The sequence below is a fragment of the Xenopus laevis genome, chromosome 8L (assembly GCF_017654675.1).
Source record: "Xenopus laevis strain J_2021 chromosome 8L, Xenopus_laevis_v10.1, whole genome shotgun sequence".
Taxonomy (NCBI): domain Eukaryota; kingdom Metazoa; phylum Chordata; class Amphibia; order Anura; family Pipidae; genus Xenopus; species Xenopus laevis.
The window spans coordinates 101,627,138-101,651,934 of record NC_054385.1 but is presented as its reverse complement, the minus strand read 5'-3'; the positions used below and the strand labels follow the sequence as shown (position 1 = coordinate 101,651,934).

Sequence of the window (24,797 nt, the reverse complement as noted above, 5' to 3'; positions counted from 1 at the left end):
CTAAACAGAACATTTTTTTTATAAGCCATTAAAAGCTTTTTCTTGATTGAATTTGGAATCTTCAAAATAATATCAAGTTTACCAAGGGTATAGCAAAAAAAAAAAAAAAAAAAAAACTAACTATAAGCAAGAAACACAATTTTTCTACAGAATGTACCTGTTACAGCAACACGGAAATCCACATGGGAAAAGCCTTGCTGAGAAGGGTTTATGGCTGTTGATATCACTATGGAGATGCTGTTTACGTGCAGTTGCTTAATAGTTTGTGGGATCGTTCTACAGGTAATTAATTGCACACATCATATTAAACCCAGTCTTGCTAAATCTAGTATAAAGTATATCAACAGCTGGCTTTCCTTTGAGTTAGCTGAACTGTATTCCTTATGGTGAATCATCTGAATTCCATTGTCACGTTTTCTGTTAAGCAGCCTATTTCCTTTACCAAGTTCCTACTATTGTTGTTCATTATAAATGTTGCTGATTCTCAGAAAGTACACAAGGCTTAAGTCAGATAAATAGAGATCAGCATCCATATTAAAGGAGAATTCTACCCCCACCCCATGTAGACCCTCCTCGCTCCTCCCCCCCAGCCTAGCTGCCCCACGGGGAAATGCCCCTAACTTTATACTTACAACTCTGTGCAGATTCAGGCACCGGAGTTCCACGCAGCCATCTTCCTTGAACTGCGCATACAACGCTTTTTCACTCAGCTTACCTAAGACCCAGAAGATGGCTGTGTGGAACTCCGATGCCTTTGAGGTCGTCAAGTGAGCGGATCTTGCCCCGATATGCCGGCCAGGAATGCAAGCGGTCGGAGTGAAGACAGCATCAATGAACCAATGCGGTCCTCGATCTGGCTGTATTTTTAAAACCTGCCTGGTCAACATCTGGCAGATTTTGTCCAGATATCGGTCAAGGAAGCCGTTGAAGGACCCCATACACTGGCCAATAAGTTTCCAACTTGGTCTGTTGGCAGCTTTTATTGACCGCTGTATTGCCATCTTTACAGTGCTCAGTTGATGAGTATGACAGCTACTCAGGTGCTGTTGCAATTTTACAGTTTGGTTATTAAATGTCAAACACACAAACCAGCCCAAATTGTACTGTTTTGTTGGGGCAGTCCCAGGTCTGGACTGGAATTCAAAAGAGGCCCTGGAATTTCAAGTACACAAACAGTCCCCACCAGCTCACTAAATAGTGACTGTCTATGGCATCTTACATCAAGCATTTGCTACAATCCACAGATTGCCAGTCCTCACTAATGGCCTGGAGATGAGTGTGTGTTTTAGCAGAGGCATTTGTCAGTATTGTCTATGGCAGGATATTTTTTTGGCACTTTGTAGCCACAAGAAGTAGCTGCTACTAGTAGCTCCGTTGCTACCCTGCCATAGACGATACTGAGAACTGCCTCAGCTAAAACACACGTAGTGTCTTAGCAATCCCAATTATCTCTGTTGTCTGTTTTGTAGCTGTGACAAGTAGCTGTTACTAGTAGTTGTGTCTTCACCCTAAAACTATTTTTAAAACAGGTAGAACTGATGAATCAGTCCAAAACACATACTCAAGAATATCAATGGCCAATTGGTCTGTACACATTGTTAGCCCAATTAAATAAAAGTGGCCCAGACCAAGTCTACTGAAAGATCAGATCTAGTGGGAGGCTAGTGTATAGTCCTATAATAAGCATAAGTCATTTTCCAATATTCCTGATCAAAACCTGCTGGCTATGATACAAACACTTGTTATACACTTGTTATATCCCCTTTACTCTCTGGGTACTCTGACTTCCTCTCATAGCCCACAGCCAGGGTTATTTGGCTCCTGATAAGACCTTAGATTGTAAGCTCCACTGGGGCAGGGACTGATGTGAATGACGTACAATTTCTGTAAAGTACTGAGGAATGTTGGCACTGTAGAGATACTGCATAAGAAATATAGCATCAACGGCGTGCTGCTTCTGACTGACAAAATTCCCAATCGTAATTGTAAGGAACCTTCTTGGAAAAGCAAAGCCTGAGATGAACATGTATGAACATGTATATAGAGGAATGTGAAACTGATCTATGATTGTGTGCAGGGATTCCCTGCAATGACGTGACAGTAGCTGGACCTAGAAATATTCCTATTGTGCGCAATCCTTGTAGTGTTTGTTATATGCGTAACGCCACTCCTGCATTACAACAATAAAGCCGAAGCAAATCCCACGTCATACAAAATGCAGTCTGTTACTACAGCAACACAACCAATGTGTAACAATGAGTCACATTTCTGGTTAAATCCTACAGCATTGTGCAACTCAGCATTGTATATTGCATTCTATTTCACACTGTCTCACTGTAGCATAGCCTGTTATTGTTAGCCTCCAGAAGTCATTCTCAATCTCACACGCCATTTCCTGATACCACTTAAACCAGATACTATGGTACCATCTATATTTGGGTGAGGACTCCATTGTGCTTTAGTTCCTACTACTATCTATAGCAGAGATGTCCAATTGAACACAGCCCTCTAAATATAGTTCAAGGTCCCAGTGCTCAAGGGTTCTCCAAATGTAATTGTGACATGCACGGTTAGAATACAATATAAACAATCCGAGCCTTGCTAAATCCGGAGATTTGGTGTGTTTTCCCGGTCTGGGATCCGTTATGCAGAAACCCATTATCTAGAAAGCTCTGCATTACGGCAAGGTCTTCTCCCATAGACCCCGTTTTAATCAAATAATTCCATTTCCATGTATTTTTGAACATTTTGCGCTCTCTCATTTTAGGGGCATTTCCTGGGGGGGGGGGGTTAAGTTTGTTTATTGTTACTTTCAGGAGAACCTAAGGTTTCTAAATGTGTCTGAATTTTTTTCTGTTTCCACTTCTTCTGGAACAAGATTTAGTGCTCTAAATGCCAAAAAAACCCCATTAATTTTCACAATATAGGGATTCATAACTGAAAAATATTTTTTTATGCACAAAAATTCAATTTGGAAAGTATTTCGAACGTGCCAATACAAGAAATGTATAGTTTTATGAAGATTTCAGGCTTTTATAGATCAAAAACTCCCAGCAGTAAATTAGCAAATATCAAAGCACTACAGTAGAATGTGGCGTACTTTGGATTCCAAAGCCAATAAATCCTGGAACAGTAGGTTTACCCCAAGAAACCAAAGTACAGATTCTGTTGAATCCAATATGGGTAACCATGTCATTCTACTCCTAATTACCTAATTATACAAATGTATGAAAATTCTGAAAAATCACCTCAAAAATTTCAATTTGCAAGTTCATCCTTGCATTTTACCCCATTATATGCCACACATTTCATAACATAGCATAAAACATCCTACTTTGATGCCCAATATGAATAGATTTACCAAACTCTGTGGTGCACAGAAACCTCCAAATGGATATATAGCAGCAACGTTTCCGGCCTTTTATCAAGCTTGATAAAGGCCGCAAGGCCTGAAACGTTGCTGTGATGCCCCCATGCACAATTAAAGGCTTTTAAGAAATAAGAAAAATATGGTGGTGCTGTTTCATTGGATGATTCCAATGGAAAGTGGCCATTGAAGTAACGTGCACTGCCTTCATAGAATTTGATAATCATTGTGCTGACTACTTGCTACTAAATAGGTTTTACAGACAGAAACAAAGTGAGCAACACCCACGCAGAGCTGCAAATGCAATAAAATGGCTACATAATCACCAAAATAACATATAAAAGGTATTGAGCACTGTGGTCAGCAAATACGCTATTCGCAATGGCAATAAAACTGTTATATAAGAATAAATAGACAATGCAATAAAAAAAGGCACAAAATTGTAAGTGTGCATATGTGTGTCTGTACTTGGCACATTGTGTGTTATCTGCACATTTGTGTTTGTGAAAGTGTGTGAGTGCTGTGACTGTGTGTGACCCCCCGATCCCCCCAAAATGTATGTGTGTGTTTAATTGTGTAATAAGTGTGTGTTTGACACTAACCTGGGGTGGCAGGCTGAGGATCTGTTCAGGAGGACTGGAGAGGGTGCAGGAACCAGGAGAGGTCTTCAACGTTGGATCCGGTGGGGAGCCCTGGAGGTCCAGGAAGTGCTGGCAGCAGCAGGACACATAGATTTCACATGCCTGCTGCTGCCTTGGGGCCCCAGGGGCCACTCGCTCTCCGCTTCTGCTTGCTGCCTGGGGGCTGGGGAACGAGTGGGGACTGAGCAGGCAGCTTAAAAAGCTGCTCCACTGCTCCTCTGCTCCCCAACCCGAAAGTGCTGCTGATCATAGAATCTACGATCTGTGGCACTCAAGTCCTTTTATCCACAGATTGTGAATTTCAAAAGGACAGTTTTTAAATTTTGTCTTTCATATGGCATTATCAAAAACAGATACCTTAATGACAAATAATATGATGGGGAGTGAGAATTGATTCCACAGTGTTGCATAATGGAAATGTAATGGGAAAAGTAGGATTAGCGTTTTCGAAATCCACCTTTTTCCCCCTGGTACCCATGCTACTTAGAAACTCCAGTGATATAAAGAACAGTTTTTATACCCGCAGCAATAAAGACACCTCAAACTGCATACATATACCATACATGGTAAACCCCCTGTGGAAATAAACTGTATTAAATGCATAAAGCTGGCAAAGCCAATCATGCTTTATTCCAAGAAACATATAGTCAGATACATCCAGATCAGTCCTTGCTACTGTAACTCTAGGATACCTTGCATATTTTTATTTTATACACCACATCAATAAAAAAATTCCATAAAGGCTTATGGGATCCATGGGAAGACCAGTCAATAAGACTGGTGAGCAAGTGTGGTGCTTAGAGATAAAGTACCCCTGGTCAGTGTGTGTTTTTTTTTTAACTTTTATGAGAAGTGCCAGCCTGGGGTCAAAATAAATAAAGCATTTGAATTCTCTGGAGGGTACCTAACACATTGGCACCTCTTATTGAAAATCACTTTCCTTGCCCTTTCACTGGTGTCATCAAAATGGTCTTTGTTGATATCGTTTCTGAGTTACGGATCTGCTTGCTTCTTTGTAACAATGTTTTTTTTGTTGATATGAATTCATATCATTAACACAACTGGACATAGTTATAGGGTTGATCTTGTGCTATAGAACAACCAGTGGAGAGAGTGCACTACTATTCCCAACCATTTCAGGCATTGTTTTGCTGGGCCTTATTCTTACTAGTAACAGTCACTGCAGAAGTGTACCAGAGGAACTGGATCTGCTAGTGCCAAAGCTAGAGTACCATTATTAAATTTATTTGGTGGGACTAAGTTTTTAACTCACCGTCTGAGAGCGAGGTCCTTTAGTGGTAAGGTAGGACACGTTTAGTCCATCAACTACAATGTCATATGGTGGACGGGATTTCACAAACTGACAAAACTCCTGCAGTTCCTGTAAAAGAAGGTAACAACTATTTAAGCTAAAAAAACAAACATAAAATGTGTCCACAATACTGCATTGTTTTTTAACATGTAATGACCCTTTGCACTAATACGTTCTATGCAAACTTCTTCAAGGAAATAGTCTACAGATGGAAGGTATACAATAAGTTTGCAGACCTGTGTTCGCCAGCAGCAAATTCACAATATTCATAGTATCATAACTAGGGATGCAGAGTTGTTTGCCTGTCTGCTTACTCCTAGTTCCAGCGCTGGGGTATGCAGAGTATGCATTGGAATGGTATAAGTAAAAGCCTTGAGGCAGAGTCCCCCCCCCCCCAAAATTTAAATTTTTTAGACTGAAATGTGTGTTCTGATCGGGTGACTATGATCCAACACACAAAATGAAAAAGCCTTTGTTAGATATAAATAACATTGATCCTTAACAGTTGTAACCTATTTTGAACCTTGGTCCTGGTTGGATGTCTGACCTTAAAACCTTAACCTTGTGTGTTCTGATTTGGTGATTTATGGATGTTGCACATTAAGGGGGTTATTTATCCAAGGTCGAATGTTAAGAGTTTTTGTACCTCGAATTAACCCAAATGAACTCACAACTGAAATGGTTTCTAATTTAAGAAAAAACTTGAATGGGAAAAATTCAAATCAACGAGTTAATCGAGTTTTCGGCAGGAAAAAACATGAATTGATCGAATTTTCGAGCAAAGCCCGCTAAAAAACTCAAACTTCATGAAGGCTATTAAAATCTTCAAATGGTTCAAGGGACCTCTGCCATTGACTCCTACATGACCTCGACAGGTTTAAGATAGTGTAATTTTCAGATTCAAGCTATTTCCAGGGTCGGGGTATAATAAATCTCAAGAAATTCGAGGTTTTTTTTAACCTGCAAATGTGATATTTGACCCAAAAAATTTTACTCCAAAACTCAATAAATAACCCCTTTAGACTCAGAAGAGGGCTTTCTCCACCACAACCTTTTTTTCATTTCTGCCAATAAGCTCAGCCAGAGTATTTAGCCAGTAAGTATTTAGATTTGCACTGATTCTGCCATTTTATTGGTTCTCCACCAGCTACTGAGCTACAATCACTACACGGGTTGGCTATGGATACTGGGAGTTTTAGGCTGGAACAGCTAAAGAGACACAGGGTAGCTGCTGCTTATTTAACCAGCACAGTCACATTCTACAGGGTACACACACACATCTTTATCTGCTCGAATACAAGAATTTCAGTTATTTCCTTCTGGCGCCGTTGCCATCAATAAACGATCATGTTTACTAACCTGCATACACAGTTCTGCTGGTGGATCTAGATACATACCCTTCCTTGTCATTACAGGAAGAGAAAAGGGGAATTCCTCCCCAGCAGCTCAGTGCAGGTAACCAGCAAGCAGGATGAATTTGCATGGGGATGATAGAGGAAAAGACTTACCCGGAATCCCCCTACTAACAGCAAGTGCTGCTATGCAAGGTACGTTTCCTTGTGGAAATTAAATGAACTGAGCTATTGGGAAAAGACAGACAATAGGGCTCATTTACTAAAGGCAGTGCAAATCACCATGTTTTTTTTTTAACCAACATTGTCCCTCAGAAATGGCAGCAACAAGTGCTAGGTCCCATAGAAGAAGCAGACCCTGCAACTGCTGAGGGGACCTGAAGGTATAGGGGGCCAGCGGTGCACTGACTACTAAGCAGTTTCAGTATATGTCCATGAAAAATATCTTTTAATATGACGTAGAGAGTGATATTCTGAGACAATCTTCAATTGGTTTCCTTATTTTACTATTTGTGGTTTTTGAGTTATTTGGCTTTTTAGCAATTTGTTTGCTAGGGGATTTGAATTTATTTGAATAAGAGATTGGAATATGATTATGAGAGGGCCTGAATAGAAATGTAAGTAATAAAAAGTACCAATAACAATACATTTGTAGCCTTACAGAAATTGGTGTTTTAGATGGAGTCTGTGACCCCCATTTGAAATCTGGAAAGAGTCAGAAGAACAAGGCAAGTAATTCAAAATCCTATAAAAAAATAAATAATGAAGACCAATTGATAAGTTGGTTAGAACTGGCCATTTTGTAAAATACTTAAAGTTAACTTTAAGGTGAACCAACCCTTTTAGGTATTTTGCTGTAGGGCCCACAGCCAACGTGTATTAAATATGTGACATGAAATATAGGACACAAGGGGAAACCCAAGAAGCCTGAGAAAACAAAAAGTAAAGGAGGTGCATATGTGAAACTGTGCCAGCAGCAGGTCTCGTGCGTAACTAGTAGAACATGCTAAGGTCACCTCTTTATATGCACATTACTAATCTGACGGAAGACACACAGGAATACTGAGGAAATAGGATAGGTACATGTAGTTCTGAGAAACACAAGCTACTAACCAGGATTTAGGTACATGCAAGTATTCAAGTAATGGCAACAGAAATGTTTAAAAGAGAAAAAAACTGGCCTAGAGGGAATATTCTATGCTGCCACTTTTGTGGGGGAGAACCCAGATCCTTCCTCTAAGGAACCTCTTAGCTAAATGCAAACCACCTATTACCAGTCATGATTCATTTAAACTACTGATCGTCTCCTCATACAGGTTTAGGTGTTCTCTGCTGCAGAATACATCCCCTGCACCATGAGCCATTGTATAAACTGGACCATATACCATCTACTAACATCACATATAGGGCGTTATTTATCAAAGATTGGATGTTACAGTTTTTAATACCTCAAATGAACTCACAAAATACCTCAAATGAACTCACAACTCGAATGGTTTCTTATTTAACAAAAACTCAAATTGGAATTTCCTAATATTTTATATATAGTGAATAAAGTACCCCCTCTTGTAAAATATAAGGATATTATAAGTTACAGAGGAGTTTCATGACCATATAAAAACACAAGGCCGAGTGTTTTTATACAGGTCATGGAACGCCGAGGTAACTTCCAATATCCTCATATTTTGCAACAGGGGGTACTTTATTATAATACACAAATTTCAGTGAGTCATGTGACAGAAATGACATCAGAACTCACCGTTTATAACTGATGACATCAGAACTCACCGTTTATACGGATATAATTTGCAAGATATTCATAGCTTTTGTGTATTATATATAATACACAAAAGCTATGAATAGCTTGTAAATTATATCCTTATAAACGGTGAGTTCTGATGTCATTAGTTATAAACGGTGAGTTCTGATGTCATTTCTGTCACATGACTCACTGAAATTTGTGTATTATAATAAATAAAGTACCCCCAGTTGCAAAATATGAGGATATTAGAAGTTACCTCGGAGTTCCATGACCTGTATAAAAACACTCGGCCTTCGGCCTCGTGTTTTTATATGGTCATGAAACTCCTCGGTAACTTATAATATCCTTATATTTTACAAGAGGGGGTACTTTATTCACTATATAATACACAAAAGCTATGAATATCTTGCAAATTATATCCTTATAAACGGTGAGTTCTGATGTCATCAGTTATAAACGGTGAGTTCTGATGTCATTTCTGTCACGTGACTCACTGAAATTTGTGTATTATAATAAAGTACCCCCTGTTGCAAAATATGAGGATATTGGAAGTTACCTCGGCGTTCCATGACCTGTATAAAAACACTCGGCCTTGTGTTTTTATATGGTCATGAAACTCCTCTGTAACTTATAATATCCTTATATTTTACAAGAGGGGGTACTTTATTCACTATATAATATACAGGATATTTATGGCTCTTGTATATTATACACATATATAATATGTCTCTATATAAACAGACACAGTAATATTGGCAGTAGTTTCTAATGTTCTCTGCTGCCACCTGCTGGTGAATGTAAAAAGGACAAGGAAGTAAAAACATTTAAATTCAAATTCCCCAATAACATTTATGTTCTACTATTGTGTGTCATATTAGTTCAGATTGCATACATTCATATAGTTTTTTTTTGTTTTAGTTAAGCCTCCTTCTTTTTCACTTAATGTAAAATTAGCCACAGACATGCCAAACAGTGTAGTAAACATTCAAGAGCCCTTCAGATAAAGAGTAAATGATGATGGGTCTTCTGGTGCTTGTCAAAAAGAAAGGAGAAATAGTCCCACAATTATAAAGAAATGAAGGCACTCATAAAGGCAAAAAAAAGAATTTCCAAGGAGTAAACCATTTCAAAACGAAACTATATTATACAATTCTTCAAGCACACGTAAAGAATACAGTCAAAAGTACCGATTTAATTCATCTGGAACATATTCCCTTTGAAGGCAGTGTGTAACCAATCTGGCATATAGATCTGTACACTGTCTTGGCTACTGGAAGCTTTAGGGGGTTTCACAGTTTCACAGTAATCCACTGGACTTTTTTTTTTTAACGTAGGCCGAATACAATGGGGTATATACCTCTGGAACCTTCAGTGTTAAATATTAATGTCTAATAGAGTGGGAAGGACCCAGTGAGCACACACACACACTTTTCTTATCAACTAACCGAGGGATAAACTATTAAGCAAAGCGTCTAATACATTATTTTTAAGGCCACCTAACATAATTGTACTAAACCCCATACAAGGGACTTTAAAAAACAATATGCTGTATTATGCTTTATTTAGGACACTCAAAATAAACAAGGCCATAGGATAGGAACAACTACTCCTATCTCTTTAAATAATCATATTTTACAAAGTTAAAAAAAGTAAATATATGCATGTATTTTTTTTTTATTCAGTACCATCAAACTACCTAACACTGGACATTTATAATGTACATACAGAGAAGGTGTAAGTGCTGCATATTGGCTCTTTATGTCCTTGGTATCTCCTCTACAGAAGGCATTTGCATTTGTGTATAAGCTCCTGGATAGCATCAGTCCATACATATTAAGCTAGGTGGGGAGTTGTGAAAAAGTAGATGTGCTGTTAACATGTAGTCAGTGAGCTTTGGTTTTCCTTTAAAATTGATGAACTAAGAGCACCAATTTAAGCACAGAAATTAGCATCTTCTTCACCTAGTACAGGTATAGGATCTGTTATACGAAAACCTGTAATTCAGAAAGTTCCAAATTACAGAAAGGTTGTCTCCTATAGCCTTCATTTTAACCATATCCAAATTTTTAAAAATAATTTCCTTTTTCTCTGTAATAATAAAACAGTAACTTGTACTTGATCCAAACAGATATAATTAATCCTTATTGGAAGCAAAACCAGCCTATTGGGTTTATTTAATGTTTAAATGATTTTTTTTAGTATACTTAAAGTGATACTGACACTAAAAAACTACTTTTTAATATATGAATGTACATTAAAAGTTACATTAGACAGGTAATGTAAAAGCATTGTGCAAATACTTTATGGCAAAGTTATATGTAATTTTCAAAGGCAATATTATGATAGAGGTAAAAAAGAGTTTAATTTCTGGTGTCAGGTAAGAAGCCCAAATTATGGAAAGATCCGTTATCCAGAAAACCCCAGGTCCCAAGCATTCTGGATAACAGGTCCCATACCTGTAGTGTGCCCTTGTCATCCCTTTAAATGTGGCATACATAATACATACAAGCTGCATGATTCATCAGAAGTTCATTTAACTTTGTTTTCATGCAGTTGGTCGACTATATGATTTACTGTAATTTACTGTCATTTTCTGGGGGGGGGATTATGTTTAGATGATAGTGTCATATACTGAACATTAAACAGCTTAGGGGTAGCCTGGGGCCATTAATAATTCCCTGTGGGCTAAATCAATCCTGTGGAGCTACAACTGGACAGCTCTGGTTTAGATGCATTAGGCAGAGTGTTTGCATTTATATGAAGTTATGCAGAATGGGGCTAAAAATAATGCTACATTGCTGTTCAGCACAGGGTTTCTAAAGATAGAAGCTGATTTTTTTTTCAATCCTGAGCAAGTGGGTTAAAGATGAGCATAAAAACGTTCCCTTTAACAGTGTTCTCTTTTAAGTCTCATATAGCTTTGCAGACCATTAGCACATATGGCCCATACCCCTTCTTCTTATAATGACTGTATTAAAAGGAGAATTTGGAGTTATTAGCCATTATTTTTTTCCAACTCCTCCCACCTTTGGTAACTGAGCACCTCTTTCCTTAAAGCTGTAATTAAATAGCTATGATATAGGACTACATAATGCAACTCCAAACTTCCTTTAGCATCTCATTTACAATAAGCCACGTTTATTGGAGTCAATTACATTTCTCAAGGGCTTTTACTGTATCTGAACATGATCTGAGTTTATGCTGCCATTCTTATCAGTAATTTCGGTGACATTTTAGATATCTAGGCACACCTTTTTCCAATATATATATATATATATATATATATATATATATATATATATATATATATATATATATATAGTGCCTTGCAAAAGTATTCACCCCCCCTTCTTGACATTTTTCATGTTTTGTTTTCTCACAACCTGGCATTAAAATGGATTGTTTGAGAGTTTGCACCATTTTATTTACATTAAATGCCTACAACTTTGAAGAAGTTTTTTTTTTTTATTGTGAAGCAAACAACAAATAGGACAAAATAACAGAAATCTTCAGCGTGCATAACTGTTCATCCCCCCTAAAGTCAATACTTTGTAGAGCCAACTTTTGCGGCAATTACAGCTGCAAGTGGCTATGCATAAGTCATCTTGCCACTGGGATTTTGCCCGTTCCTCAAGACAAAACTGCTCCAGCTCCTTCATATGGGATGGTTTTCGCTTGTGAACAGCAATCTTCAAGTCTGACCACAGATTTTCAATTGGTTTGAGGTCTGGACTGCACTAGGCCATTCCAACACATTTAAATGTTTCCCCTTAAACCACTCGAGTGTTGCTTTAGCAGTATGCTTCAGGTCACTGTCCTGCTGGAAGGTGAACCTCCATCCCAGTCTAAAATCACAGGCAGACCGACACAGGCTCAAGAATATCCCTGTATTTAGCACTATCCATCTTTCCCTCAACTCACACCAGTTCCCCAGTCCCTGCTGCTGAAAAACATCCCCACAGCATGATGTTGCTACCACCATGTTTCGCTGTGGCGCTGGTGTTCTTGGGGTGATGGGATGTGTTGGGTTTGCGGCAGACAAAGCATTTTATTTAGTGGCTGAAAAGTTCAATTTTAGTCTCATTTGACCAGACCTCCATACAGGAGGTCGCCCACATGCCTTTGGCAAACTCTCTATGGAGTGTACAGCTTATTGTGGTCCTATGGACAGATACTCCAGTCTCTGCTGTGGAACTCTGCACCTCCTTCAGGGTTACCTTTGGTCTCTGTGCTGCATCTCTGATTAATGCCCTTCTTGCCTGGTCTGTGAGTTTTGGTGGGTAGCCATCTCTTGGCAGGTTTGTTGTTGTACCATTGTTGTGGTACCATGTCAGAAAAGGTGTATTTATACTGACAGATCATGTGACACTTAGATTGCACACAGGTGGACTTCATTTCACAAATTATGTGACTTTTGAAGGTAATTGGTTGCGCCTGGATTTTTAAGGGGCTTTGTGTCACAGGTGAATACATATGCACATGCCAATTTTTAAGTTTATTTTTTTATTCTTTTTTTATATATATATTTTTCTTATTTCACTCCACCAACTCAGACTATTTTGTGCAGATCCATCACATAAAATAAAGATCAAGAAACATTTAAATTACAGGTTGGAATGTAACAAAATAGGTAAAAAACCAAGGGAGTGAATACTTTTGCAAGGCACTGTGTGTGTGTGTATATATTTAGATCATATGTGTATGTTTCAGACAACACATGTCCTATTTGTGCTACGGGAAACCCCTTGACTGCCACAGCAATATCACAGACCAAGACAGAATGGGGTATTATTGCAATGGTCAGTTGTCAGATAGGAAATACTGATTCAAACTGCTTCTGTAACTGGGGATTCCCAAAGTATTAGTACTAAAGTCACACGGTGGAACAATAGCCTTCTGTGTTACGCTTAAATAGACCTGATAGGAAGCACTGACACAAAATCTATTTCAGCAGCTGAAAAGAATATGACGACAAGGATATTACTAAACTAAAGGGGATACGATAGCCATTGCTGAAGCACAATAAGACAAATAAGATCACTTAGTCACTGGGAAGTGCCTTTGTAAAAATCCTGTATTGCTTATTACATTATGTAGTGACTACTTTATTTCTCATAATATAAAGACGTCTTTGTAAAAAAAAAAATACACAATCAGTATTTATTACTCATTTATAAAGCGTTAGTTGCCCGATTTCCTTTTACTGGACGATAGGCAGTAGTATAAACAGTGTGAATATTAGGCATGTGTTTTTTCTAGAAGGGTTTGGATTTCATGAATGGATTAGAGTTAAGTGTTTGGATTCTGCACAAATGCATTAGGGCTAGTCCACACGGGGAGATAGCCCTGCGTTTGCGGTCGCGGCGACAAAGCGCCGCGCCAGTCGCCGCGACCGGCGCAGGCGACAGTTTTGTATGGGCGCCTATGTAAAAACGCCTGTGCTAACCACACGAGGCGATGCGCTTTTCAACAGTCGCCTGAAAAAGCCTGGCGAGGCATTTTCAGGCGACTGTTGAAAAGCGCATCGCCTCGTGTGGTTAGCACAGGCGTTTTTACATAGGCGCCCATACAAAACTGTCGCCTGCGCCGGTCGCGGCGACTGGCGCGGCGCTTTGTCGCCGCGACCGCAAACGCAAGGCTATCTCCCCGTGTGGAATAGCCCTTAGAGTTTGTTTGGAATCAGTACTAATGGATTAGGACTGGGTTTTAAAATAAGGCACAAATGCATGCACTGTGGTTAGCTGCTAGAATTAGGCATTATTGAACCCTAAGGCTCACAGGGTGGTTTCTGCACCAGCAGAAAAACACACAAAATCACCTGTCACCTCCTACTTACCTTTAATGGGCACAGCCTGAAAACACTGTTATAGGCAGTTTAACCTGTGGTTATTCCAGGGTTCCCTCACACTCAGTTCACTAGAGTAGACTAAGGTTCCATCCCTAAATAATTGCATCCGTGAATAATCCCTTAGGTTTTTCACTATTGGGTTGTCCAAACTGACAATGACACATACTATTGGTGCAGTTACCAACAAGAATATCAACAGCATATTCGTTTAGCCTTTTTTTTACAGCAGGAAGAACATTGGGCACAGAATTACAGCCCATACTACTGTATCAATAATAAAGATACTCTGCCTAGCTACAGCAGGAAGAAATTGGCTACAACAGGAAGAATATTGACAAACTATGCAGGTTATGAGGGCAATGTTAATGGTTAAAGTGATCCTAGAACCCCTATAGCAATTTTGTCTAATCTGTCTGTGTGTTGTGTAATTCATGTGGCAAGTGCAGATCTTTTTTTGGGAGTGGCTTCTTTATTTATTAAAATCCACCAACTCAACATGTCTTTGTAATATGTGTTGTTAGAAAGACAGCCCTCACAGTGGACTGATGTTACTACCATCCATGGATAAGGAGAAGCTTGCTACAACTGTGCAGGATTAAGCGTTGCCTGAATTATGCCTTGGAAGAACAGTATGAAGAATTAGAACTTTCTTTAAGGGTTATTAGTCTTTGGATCAGTCATCTTTTCATATGATGTAGATAATGCCAAGTGACATCAAATATGTTTGGTCTTCTAGAGCCAAACTGTAAGTAGTTCCACTTCTCCTTTTGCATCCAGTTAAGTGCGCACAACATTGAAAATGATTGCCCTTCCTGAAACCGAAGGTGCAAGGAGAACTGCTGCAACCCCAGATTGCTCCCCCTTGTCTCTCAGAATGCCCCATCTAACCACTGGCCTACTTGTACTACTGTAAGGATATCTTAAGGACCAGCACTGACACCTGTTGTCCTAAAAGCACTCGCCTCCAGATCAGGGATATTCGCAGAAGGATCTCTTGTTATCAGTTTAATCAGTCCTAAAGTACCTCCTGTGTGTGTGTGTGAAACCTTATTGTTATCCCTTAAATGCTGAATACATATACTGCTAAAAGTAGAAGTGCCAGTTTGGACACACATTGTAGCAAACAAAAATCTCATCTTTCATTCCCCAGTGGAATTCCCCTAAGATGTAATCAGAGGAGGAGGTAGTCAGAGTCCATGTACACCCATCTTTAGTTTGTGAAACAGCGTCTATTTTAATGGCCCTTGTTCGCAAAATCACCAAGATAAACAGAGGAGGCGTCTTCTGACCTTCAGAGAAATAATACAGCGTTTTTCCCCTTTTGTTTAAGGTTTTCTTTTCTTTTTATATTTTACAACAGAACAAATCTTACTCTTAAGTAACTGTAAAAATACAAAATTATGTTTGTTTTATATTTTAAGGTTATTTACAGGGCTCGTCTGCACCATCTCATCTACCACTTTTAGTTTGACATGAACTACGCTACTGCATATGCCAAGACACTCCAGTAGTAAATTTGTTGGTGCATTCATGGTGGCAAATGGAGGCAAAGAAAGAAGAATGCATGCAAGGGGGTAAAGCAGGGAGACTGTATAGAAGTGCCACTGTAGAGACACAGCCTAAAATCCAGCTTCTAATAGCAAAGATGGCCTGATACACATATCCTCATTAAGCAAAAGGAGGGAGGGGGGCCCTTAAAGGTGAAATCAACCTGTGGGGAAAAAACCCCATACCCCCACCCTAGGTAGGTGTAGTTAGGTTGGGGGAGGAGCGAGGGAGGTCTACCTGGGGTGGGGGGTACAGGGTTTTTTCCTACACAGGTTGATTTCTCCTTTAAAGGAGAAGGAAAGGTTAAAATTAAGTAAGCTTTATCAAAAAGTTTTATATAAATACACCAGTAAACCCTCAAAGTAATGCTGCTCGGAGTACTATGTCAAAAGAAACACAGCATTTCTTTTCGTTCTAATGAGTATTCATGGGCTTCTGTATCAGACTGCCTGTGTTCAGCATAACCCTCCAGGGCTAGGGCTTGAGCATGCTCAGTTTGCTCCTCTCTCCCTCTCCATTTGCCAGGGAGAGACTCAGGCAAGAAGTTATGTCACACCAAGCTAATACGGCAGCTGCTATGCTAAACAAACAGAGCGATTTTCTAGAGCTGTATGATAAAGCATTCTGCAGAATAAATATAGTTGTATAGCTTGCACTATTGTGGCAAATCTATTGGCAATAAACTGCTTCGGTAGCTTTTCTTCTCCTTTAAGTTTGCAGCCCCAGTGGGCCCCAACACCTCAGTCCATTGCTGCTCAGTGCCACTCAGTCTTTCCTGCCTCCTGCTCAAAATCGAGCATAGCTGCACTGACTGACGCAGAGGAATCCTGGAGTTACCGCTACCTCTGGACCAGACGGTAGCTCCAAGGTTCCCTCAACATCTAGCGTCAATAGGTGCAGTTGACTTGTGACTAAAGAATCTCATGTGCCAGGCTGTCACTCTTGTGCGAAACAATGGTAATGATGCCTACCAGGTTTATAAACTTTCAGTGCAATTGCTTCTGATTTATGATGGCAAGCACAACTGTGTTAATTCTGATGCGTCGCCACAACTGTCTCAAACACAAAGCCCCCTTGGGACCACAAAAATTGGGTTCAAACAACAACTGGGTTCAAAACTGCACTTTGTTCATTGCACTTGCTGTCATAAATGGCCATCATTGGGATGACAGCATTTCTTTGACCACGTTAGCAGTATTAAAACACATTAAATCGGCAACTTCCGTTCAGCAGCTGCAAGGCCCAAGCAATTATGTTAGGCATCACTATTATCGACTCTTTCTCTGCAATCCTATTTAATAAGTAGATTGAATGAGTATGTTGAATTTCCCAGCAAATGTGCATTTCAAGTGTGCATATCTGTGCAGCATGTGCGTAACTGCAGAAAACTGTCATACAAAGAGTGGATCATCACATGGTTTTAAATGACTCAAATGGGATTATCCTTCAATTAGGTCCCAACAAGCACTTTACTAGGAAACAGTGAGTATCTTGCCGTCATCAGGAAGCTCGGTTAATGTTTCCTATCACTTTGCACGAGGATAAGGCTTTACAACAGCAATAAGACTGAAAAAGCTGATAACACTGATAATTATTTCCTACATCAAGTCATATAAAAAATGGGAAATGTACAGTTGATTTGTGACTGGAAAATATGCTTAGAGGTCAAAATGGAGTCTGTTTTTGGTTAGTAGTAAGGTAAAAATGGCAAAACTCAATATGGGTGCTATTGCCATAGGACCAAAATTTAAATATAAAGTAATGTATTACAGTCTCTGCCAGTACTCCCACCCCATTGAGCAGGCACCTTTTGTTGTTAATGGCAAATGCAAACAAGGCAAACTTCAGCCTTATAATATTCAAGAGTGGATTTATGCCCAATATCCTTCATGAGTGATCAGAGGTGGTTTTGAGTTCTATTGGCCCCATTTTACCCTAAGGCAAATTTTTAGCACAACCATATCTAAGAGCCGTCAAGTTCCACAATTATAGGGATCTACAGCTGCCTCTGAGCTACATCTCCCAGGGATCATTAATGTGATTGGGTTACTGGAGACCCAAAGAAAGTCACTACATTAATTGGAGAGTAATTGTAATCACATCTAAATAAACGTAAATTTTGGTTCACAGTGGGGCTGTGCCTCTTGCCTGTATATACTGCCTTGCAAAAGAATTTACCTCCTTTGGCTTTTTACCTATTTTGTTACATTCCAACCTGTAATTTAAATGTTTCTTAATCTTATATTACATGATGGATCTGAACAAAATAGTCTAAGTTGGTGAAGTGAAATGAGAAATATATATATATAAAAAAGAATTTAAAAAAGATCAAAAACTGAAAATTGCCATGTGCAAATGTAGGAGTGCAGAGTTCCACAGCAGAGACTGGAGTATCTGTCCATAGGACCACAATAAGCTGTACACTCCATAGAAATCGGCTTTATTGAGTGGCCAGAAAAAAGCCATTACTTAAAGTTTAAAATAAGAAGGCACATTTTGAGTTTGCCAAAAGGCATTTTGGTGGCTCCCCAAATGTTTCAAGGAAGGTGCTCTGGTCAGATGAACTTTTTGGCCACCAAGTAAATTGCTATGTCTGGCGCAAACCCAACACATCCCATCACCCCAAGAACACCATCGCCACAGTGAAACATGGTGGTGGCAGCGTGTGGGGATGTTTTTCAGCAGCAGGGACTGGGAAACTGGTCCGAGTTGAGGGAAAGATGGATAGTGCTAAATATAGGGATATTCTTGAGCAAACCCTGTGTCAGTCTACCTGTGATTTGAGACTGGGATGGAGGTTCACCTTCAAGCAGGACAATGACCTGAAGCATACTGCTAAAGCAACACTCAAGTGGTTTAACACATTTAAATGTGTTGGAATGTGTTGGAATGACCTAGTCAAAGTTCAGACCTCAATCCATTTGAGAATCTGTGGTCAGACTTAAAAATTGCTGTTCACAAGCGAAAAACATCCAACATGAAGGAGCTGGAGCAGTGCACACTCTCAAACAATCCATCTTAGTTCCAGGCTGTGAGGCAACAAAACATGAAAAATGCCAAGGGGGGTGAAGACTTTTGTAAGGCACCGTATATTGCATTTACGTAAATGATACGGTGAAATAAGAAGGCACTACAGGGAGCTTCCCATGAGACCCCTACACATTGTAACCTAGCCCAAAACATGAGGTGAGGCCCATGTTGTCCATTCCAATTATAGTGCGTTCCACTACAGAAATCTGTGCCATAATTGGTTGACAAAAGAGGAACTGAAATCTTAGAAATGTGCATAGAGCATTACTGCCTTAATAGGAAATAAAGCTTACATTCATGGTAAAAAGTCCCTTGCAGGAAATTTGAATTTGGGAGGTGGAGGGCTGGTTTAACAACATTCTACTCTTCATTTAGTCTGGTGGTAAAAATGAGGCAAAGACAGAATACAGAAATAAACAAGCTTTCCCTATAATTTTCCTACAGTATAAATCCCCTGTGGAAACTCCAGTGGCATTCCATGGATACAGTGCTATATTTATCATATGCTAATTCTTTTCAACATGATTAATATTGCCCACACACCCCATTTAGTTCCTGTAGCGGCTCTAAAGCACCAGGGAGACCAGGGAAAGATGAACTCCCACATCCAACTACCGAAAAAAGCTATTTTCCTTTCAGAATCAGTACTATTTTCACATCTTATAAAACAGCAAAACATGGTCACAACTGTATCTTGTAAAACACAGTCTGTCTCATTTACTTATGTGCTGCATGGTACAAGTCTTAATTTCGAGACAAAAATAAATGTTTTCATGTACAATACAGCGTTTCCCCAGAATTCCAGCACACGTGCAGTAAGTTTCAACTATTGCAGCTTGTGCATAATGCACCAGTATGGAGGCAAATTAACAGCCATTTGCATCAAGCACAACTTACAAGCAATTTCCCAGTATCCACAGGATTTGTGTTAGTATGGTGTCACTTATCACTGGTGTGTGACATTAAAGGGGTTGTTCACCTTTGAGTTAACTTTCAGTATGATGTAGAGAGTGATATTCTGAGATAATTTCCAATCGGTTTTCATTTTTATTATTTGTGGGTTTTGAGTTATTTAGCTTTTTATTCAGCGGCTCTCCAGTTTGAAATTGCAGCAATTTGGTTGCTAGGGTCCAAATTACCATAGCAACCATGCATTGATTTGAATGAGAAACTGGAATATGAATAGCAGAGGGCCTGAATAGAAAAATGAGTAATCAAAAGTAGCAATGACAAATGTGTAGCCTTACAGAGCACTTGTTTTAGATGGGGTCAGTGACCCTCATTTAAAAGCTGGTAAGTCATAAGAAGAAGGCAAATAATTCAAAAACTATACAAAATAAATAATGCAGATCAATTGAAAAATTGTCCATTCTATAATATACTAACAGTTAATGTAACGGTGAAACAACCCTTTAATAACACTATCAGCATACAATGCCCTTACCACAGGTTAGGAGGTTGTTTTTATGGAACTTGCTAAAGGTTAGTCCATATGGGCACGCCAACATAATTCAAAATAATACTTATGGGTGTAGAGACTTTGCCAGCGGGTGGATGGACTGTTACCACAGATGACAGGATGAGAGGGAGGCAATTCAGGGTGACTCTCAAAAAAGTTAATGCGTAAAGTTATTAGTCTTAATTTCTTAAACATCGTTTATGAGCAACTCTAGGGTTAACTGAATCCATAAAGTGCATAGAGTTGCTGATACTTTGGGCCTTTAAAGATAGCTTTAAAGCCAAGTCTATATGGCTGTGCCATGGATACTGAATAAAATACATTTTCGTTTACACACCTGTGTGGCGGATTGTTCCATTGAGTGTCTGTCCAATTGCTCTACGGTCCGTATCCGCTGCCTTAGCTGAAGGTTCAGGGCGGTGCACCTGGACCTCCGCATAAACTGGGTGAGTCAACTATGACCCTTGTTTTTCCTTGCTATACATTAAAGCAAAGTCTGCCTAGCGGTATGAAACTGCAAATATCTCAGAAACCGATTAAAACTGAAAATTAAAGTAAATGAACAACTCTGTTTACACCAATTCATATTTTGAAATTTAGATGCCCTTCAAGAACTCTCACACACCAACTCAGTCCTGCCACATAACTAAAGCCCTACAATGCACACATTAGCTTAAAAAATGTAATTTCAGGAGGGGTAAGCGGATATCCAACAATACACATAATCAGGATCTTAGTTGCCTAAATTAGTTCCTGTGCTCAACAAACCAATATTACGAGTTGAAAAAACCATAAAACTATTCATCAGCAGCTCCAATTTCTGCCATAGAGGGTGAAATCTCTTACTTAACCTACTTAAAAAAACAAAGCCCATTCTATAATCTAAGCACTTATATCCCTTTTTGTTTCCTTTTAAATATGTGAAGCTCCAGTGCAGTAGAAAAATAAGGAGGATTATGATGACCAATAGCACATCTACTGTGACACTGCAGCACCACCTTAAGGCAAAATGTCAATATGACAATAATAGGGTTATAGGAACAGTTACACCAAAAAATGAAATTATTAAAATCAAATGCAGTGTTGACCTGCACTTTTACTTCAGAAACACTACAATAGTTATATAGTATCATATAAATAGACAGCTGTGTAGCAATAGGGGTAGACATTCAAAGGAGAAAAGGATCAGATTACTTGGCAAATAAACTCTGTAGAATATAACGGTGTCCTGTAGAGCTTATCTGTAATCTAATATTTAACCTGTGCCATTGAGCCTTATTTAATTTGCCACCATTACATCACAGCAGCTTGTTTTTATAAACAATAGTTGTGCTTTTAAAGCAAACACAGGACAATAGTACATTCCATTTCAATTACTTTAAAACTTTATAACTTAAACCATTCTTCTTCTCTTTGCCCTACAGTATTAACAACATTTGCTCTAACTAAAATTTATAAAAGCTGAAACTGCACTGCCAATAATTTTTCAATGTCCTTCTTCTTCTTCTTCTTCTTCTTCTTCTTCTTCCTAACAGCAGCTGGAGAACATCAGAATATACAGAGCACAAATATATGTGCTTCTAGCAGCTGGTGAGCATTTTAAATTCAGCTTTGGGATACTTTTTTTGTCTAAAAAAACTTAAATCACAGTGTAAAAATATGGAACAATTGTGTTCTTTGACTTGTAATTATTGACAGGTGGACTTAGTCAAAAAGCTGTGTATCTGCAAAGATTACTGACCTGTGGAGTAGTCTTGCGGAAGGTATCATGCCCTTCAATGACACTACGAAGGAAGACATCTTTCAGAGTCATGTACTCCCCTGGCATCAGGTGAATGGATTCCAGCTGCTGTTTACAAGACTGGCAGTACCCACTGCCAAAATGTATGGTTAAGTGTAGTGTAAACGACAACCTAAGCCATTCTAATTTAGAGCAGGTTTATACAATTAAATTGTCTCCTAGTCCATTTGCAGCTACAAAAATAAATACACTACCATTTGATCGATGGGTAATCAGCACTTTCAATGCTCCAAAATGCAGAAAGGAAGATGCAAAAACCTAGGGTGCAGTGAGTTAAAGGAGAAGGAAAGGTTAAAACTAAGTAAGCCTTATCAGAAAGGTCCATCTAAATATACCAGTAAACCCCCAAAGTAGTGCTGCTCTGAGTCCCCTGTCAAAAGAAACACTGCATTTCTTTCCTTCTATTGTGTACACATGGGCTTCTGTATCAGACTTCCTGCCTTCATCTTAAATCTCATTGCCCTGGGCGTGAGCATGCTCAGTTTGCTCCTCTTCCCCTCCCCCTCCCTTCTCTGCTGTAATCTGAGCCCAGAGCAGGGAGAGACTCAGGCAGGAAGTGATGTCACACCATGTTAATACTGCAGCTCCTATCCTAGCTTCTAGAGCTTTTTACTCAGGTATGGTAAAATAGTCTACAGAATAAATATAGCATTCTAGCTTGCACTACTGCAGCTAATCTATTGACTATAAAATACCTCCGTAACTTTCCTTCTCCTTTAAGGATATTTAAAAAAAAAATCCTCAGCAGTGTCACTCCTTGCTACTATACCTTTCCCAGTGATGCTGTGGTGACCTATGTCTGTGAACTAGTGATGGGCGAATTTGGGGCGTTTCGCTTTGCCTAAAAATTCGCGAATTTCCCGCGAAATTTGCAAAACGGCTAAGAATTTCCGAAACAGCCCTGGCACAAAAAAAACCGAGGTTGGTGTCCATTTTTTTTGACGTCGGCGAATTTTTGCGGCGGTTTTGCAAATTTATTCGCCGGCACTTGTGCCTAATTCATTGCTCAGCATTGTGCTTCTGCACAGAAATGTGACAGGAGCGCAGGGGAAGTTAACTTTGCACACACACAATTTTTCTTTAAAGGGATACTCTGCATCACTTGGACCTAATTTCCTAGCACTGACACATTTCTTTTTCAAAACTGCATGTTTGGCGGCATAAAGATATTTGCTGTATCAAGGTTTTTATGGTATACAAAAAATTGCAACAACAAAATGCCATATACCCACACTACTGTTTACTGATAATACAGAGTAGAGCAAATATATTTAAGTTGTTCACCTTTAAGTTAATTTTAATATGTTATAGATTGTCCTATTCTTAGCAACTTTTCAACTGGTCTTCATTTTTTTATACTTTTTGAATTATTTGAGTCTTCGGCTGTTATATTGGGGTTACTGTTCCCAGCAGCCCAAAAAATTATTGCTTTGTGTCGCTACAATTTTTAGCAACCAGGTAGTTGTCTCTCATTCAAACAACTGCCTGGTTGCTAAGGTAAATTGGACTCTAGCAACCAAATAACTGCAAAAAAATGCAAATTGGAGAGCAGCTGAACAAAAAACTAAATAATTCTAAACTAAAAAGTTACACTTGCTCAGGAGAAAAAAACTTAACTGAATTCACTGGTGGGGTACACTAGCACCCCAACTGAACACATCTTTCCTTTATGGGAAAGCAATCAATACTGTTACTAATAAAAATGTGTGCTATTTTAACAGAAATACCTATAGTGGTGCTTTTTGAGGAAATCTATATTTCATCCCCATGTACCTGCAGGATAGCTCAAACTTTCACTCTATGGCTTGGGCAAGTAATAATAAAAACACGAGGTGTAAGCTGCAGTATCATTGATTAAAGCTGGCAAAGGACATATATACATCTATAACTTAGATGTACTTACGTGTCAGAGACTGTACTTAAATGCCCCTTCCAGCTTTCATTTGGGATGCTAAAAATAAAACAAAGCTATATTTATGTATAAGTCATAACACAGGCATACATATTAGCTGTTCTGGTTCACCAGCTCTCTGGAATAAATGTGGACAATTTCACAAAAATAATATCTTGCCTATTACCTAATGAAAGAAAAGGGGGAGGGCTCTGATCTTAAAGTCCATTCTGTACACTGGGTCGCGTCAGATCTGGGTTCAGAAGTGGGTGGGGTTAAGGTGGGTGAAAGTATTAAAATTATCGACCCCCACATTATTAACTCCCTTCAACATCAATTTAAAATCAACGTGTAATGAATACATATTCAAACGTTGCTTAGAACTACATATTCTTTCATTAGGCAAAATTTTATTTTTGCTTGCAACCCCCCTTTAATTGTGAAATCAGATCTGTTCTACACAAATAAAATAGTGCAATGATGTCGTGAGCATTTTCCAATGTCTGCTCTACCTTTTTAAGGTGCAAAAGAGATACTTAAAAGGGATGCATATGTAGCATATACATTGGACATAGTGCATTATGGTCAGTTTGTATTGGGCCACACTCAGTAACATAGTATTCTAGTATTCATAGTATTATCCAGAAAGTTCTGAATTATGGAAATGCTTTCTCCCATTATAATCAAATAATTCTGATTTTTAAAAGTGGTTACCTTTTTCTCTGTAATAATAAAACAGTACCTTGTACTTGATTCCAGCCAATATATAATTAATCCTTATTGGAG

General features: G+C 38.9%; 1 protein-coding gene across 1 annotated transcript in view; it reads right to left on the bottom strand.

Annotated features, from left to right (window-relative positions):
* Positions 1-24,797, bottom strand: part of prorp.L (protein only RNase P catalytic subunit L homeolog) — a 41,006-nt gene that overhangs the window by 14,847 nt on the left and 1,362 nt on the right. The window contains exons 2-4 of the mRNA XM_018231153.2: positions 24,024-24,071; positions 22,061-22,193; positions 5,282-5,389 (exon numbers count right to left, since the gene is read on the bottom strand). Coding sequence (XP_018086642.1) covers positions 5,282-5,389; positions 22,061-22,193; positions 24,024-24,071 — 289 coding nt within the window. The remainder of the gene's footprint in view (positions 1-5,281; positions 5,390-22,060; positions 22,194-24,023; positions 24,072-24,797) is intronic.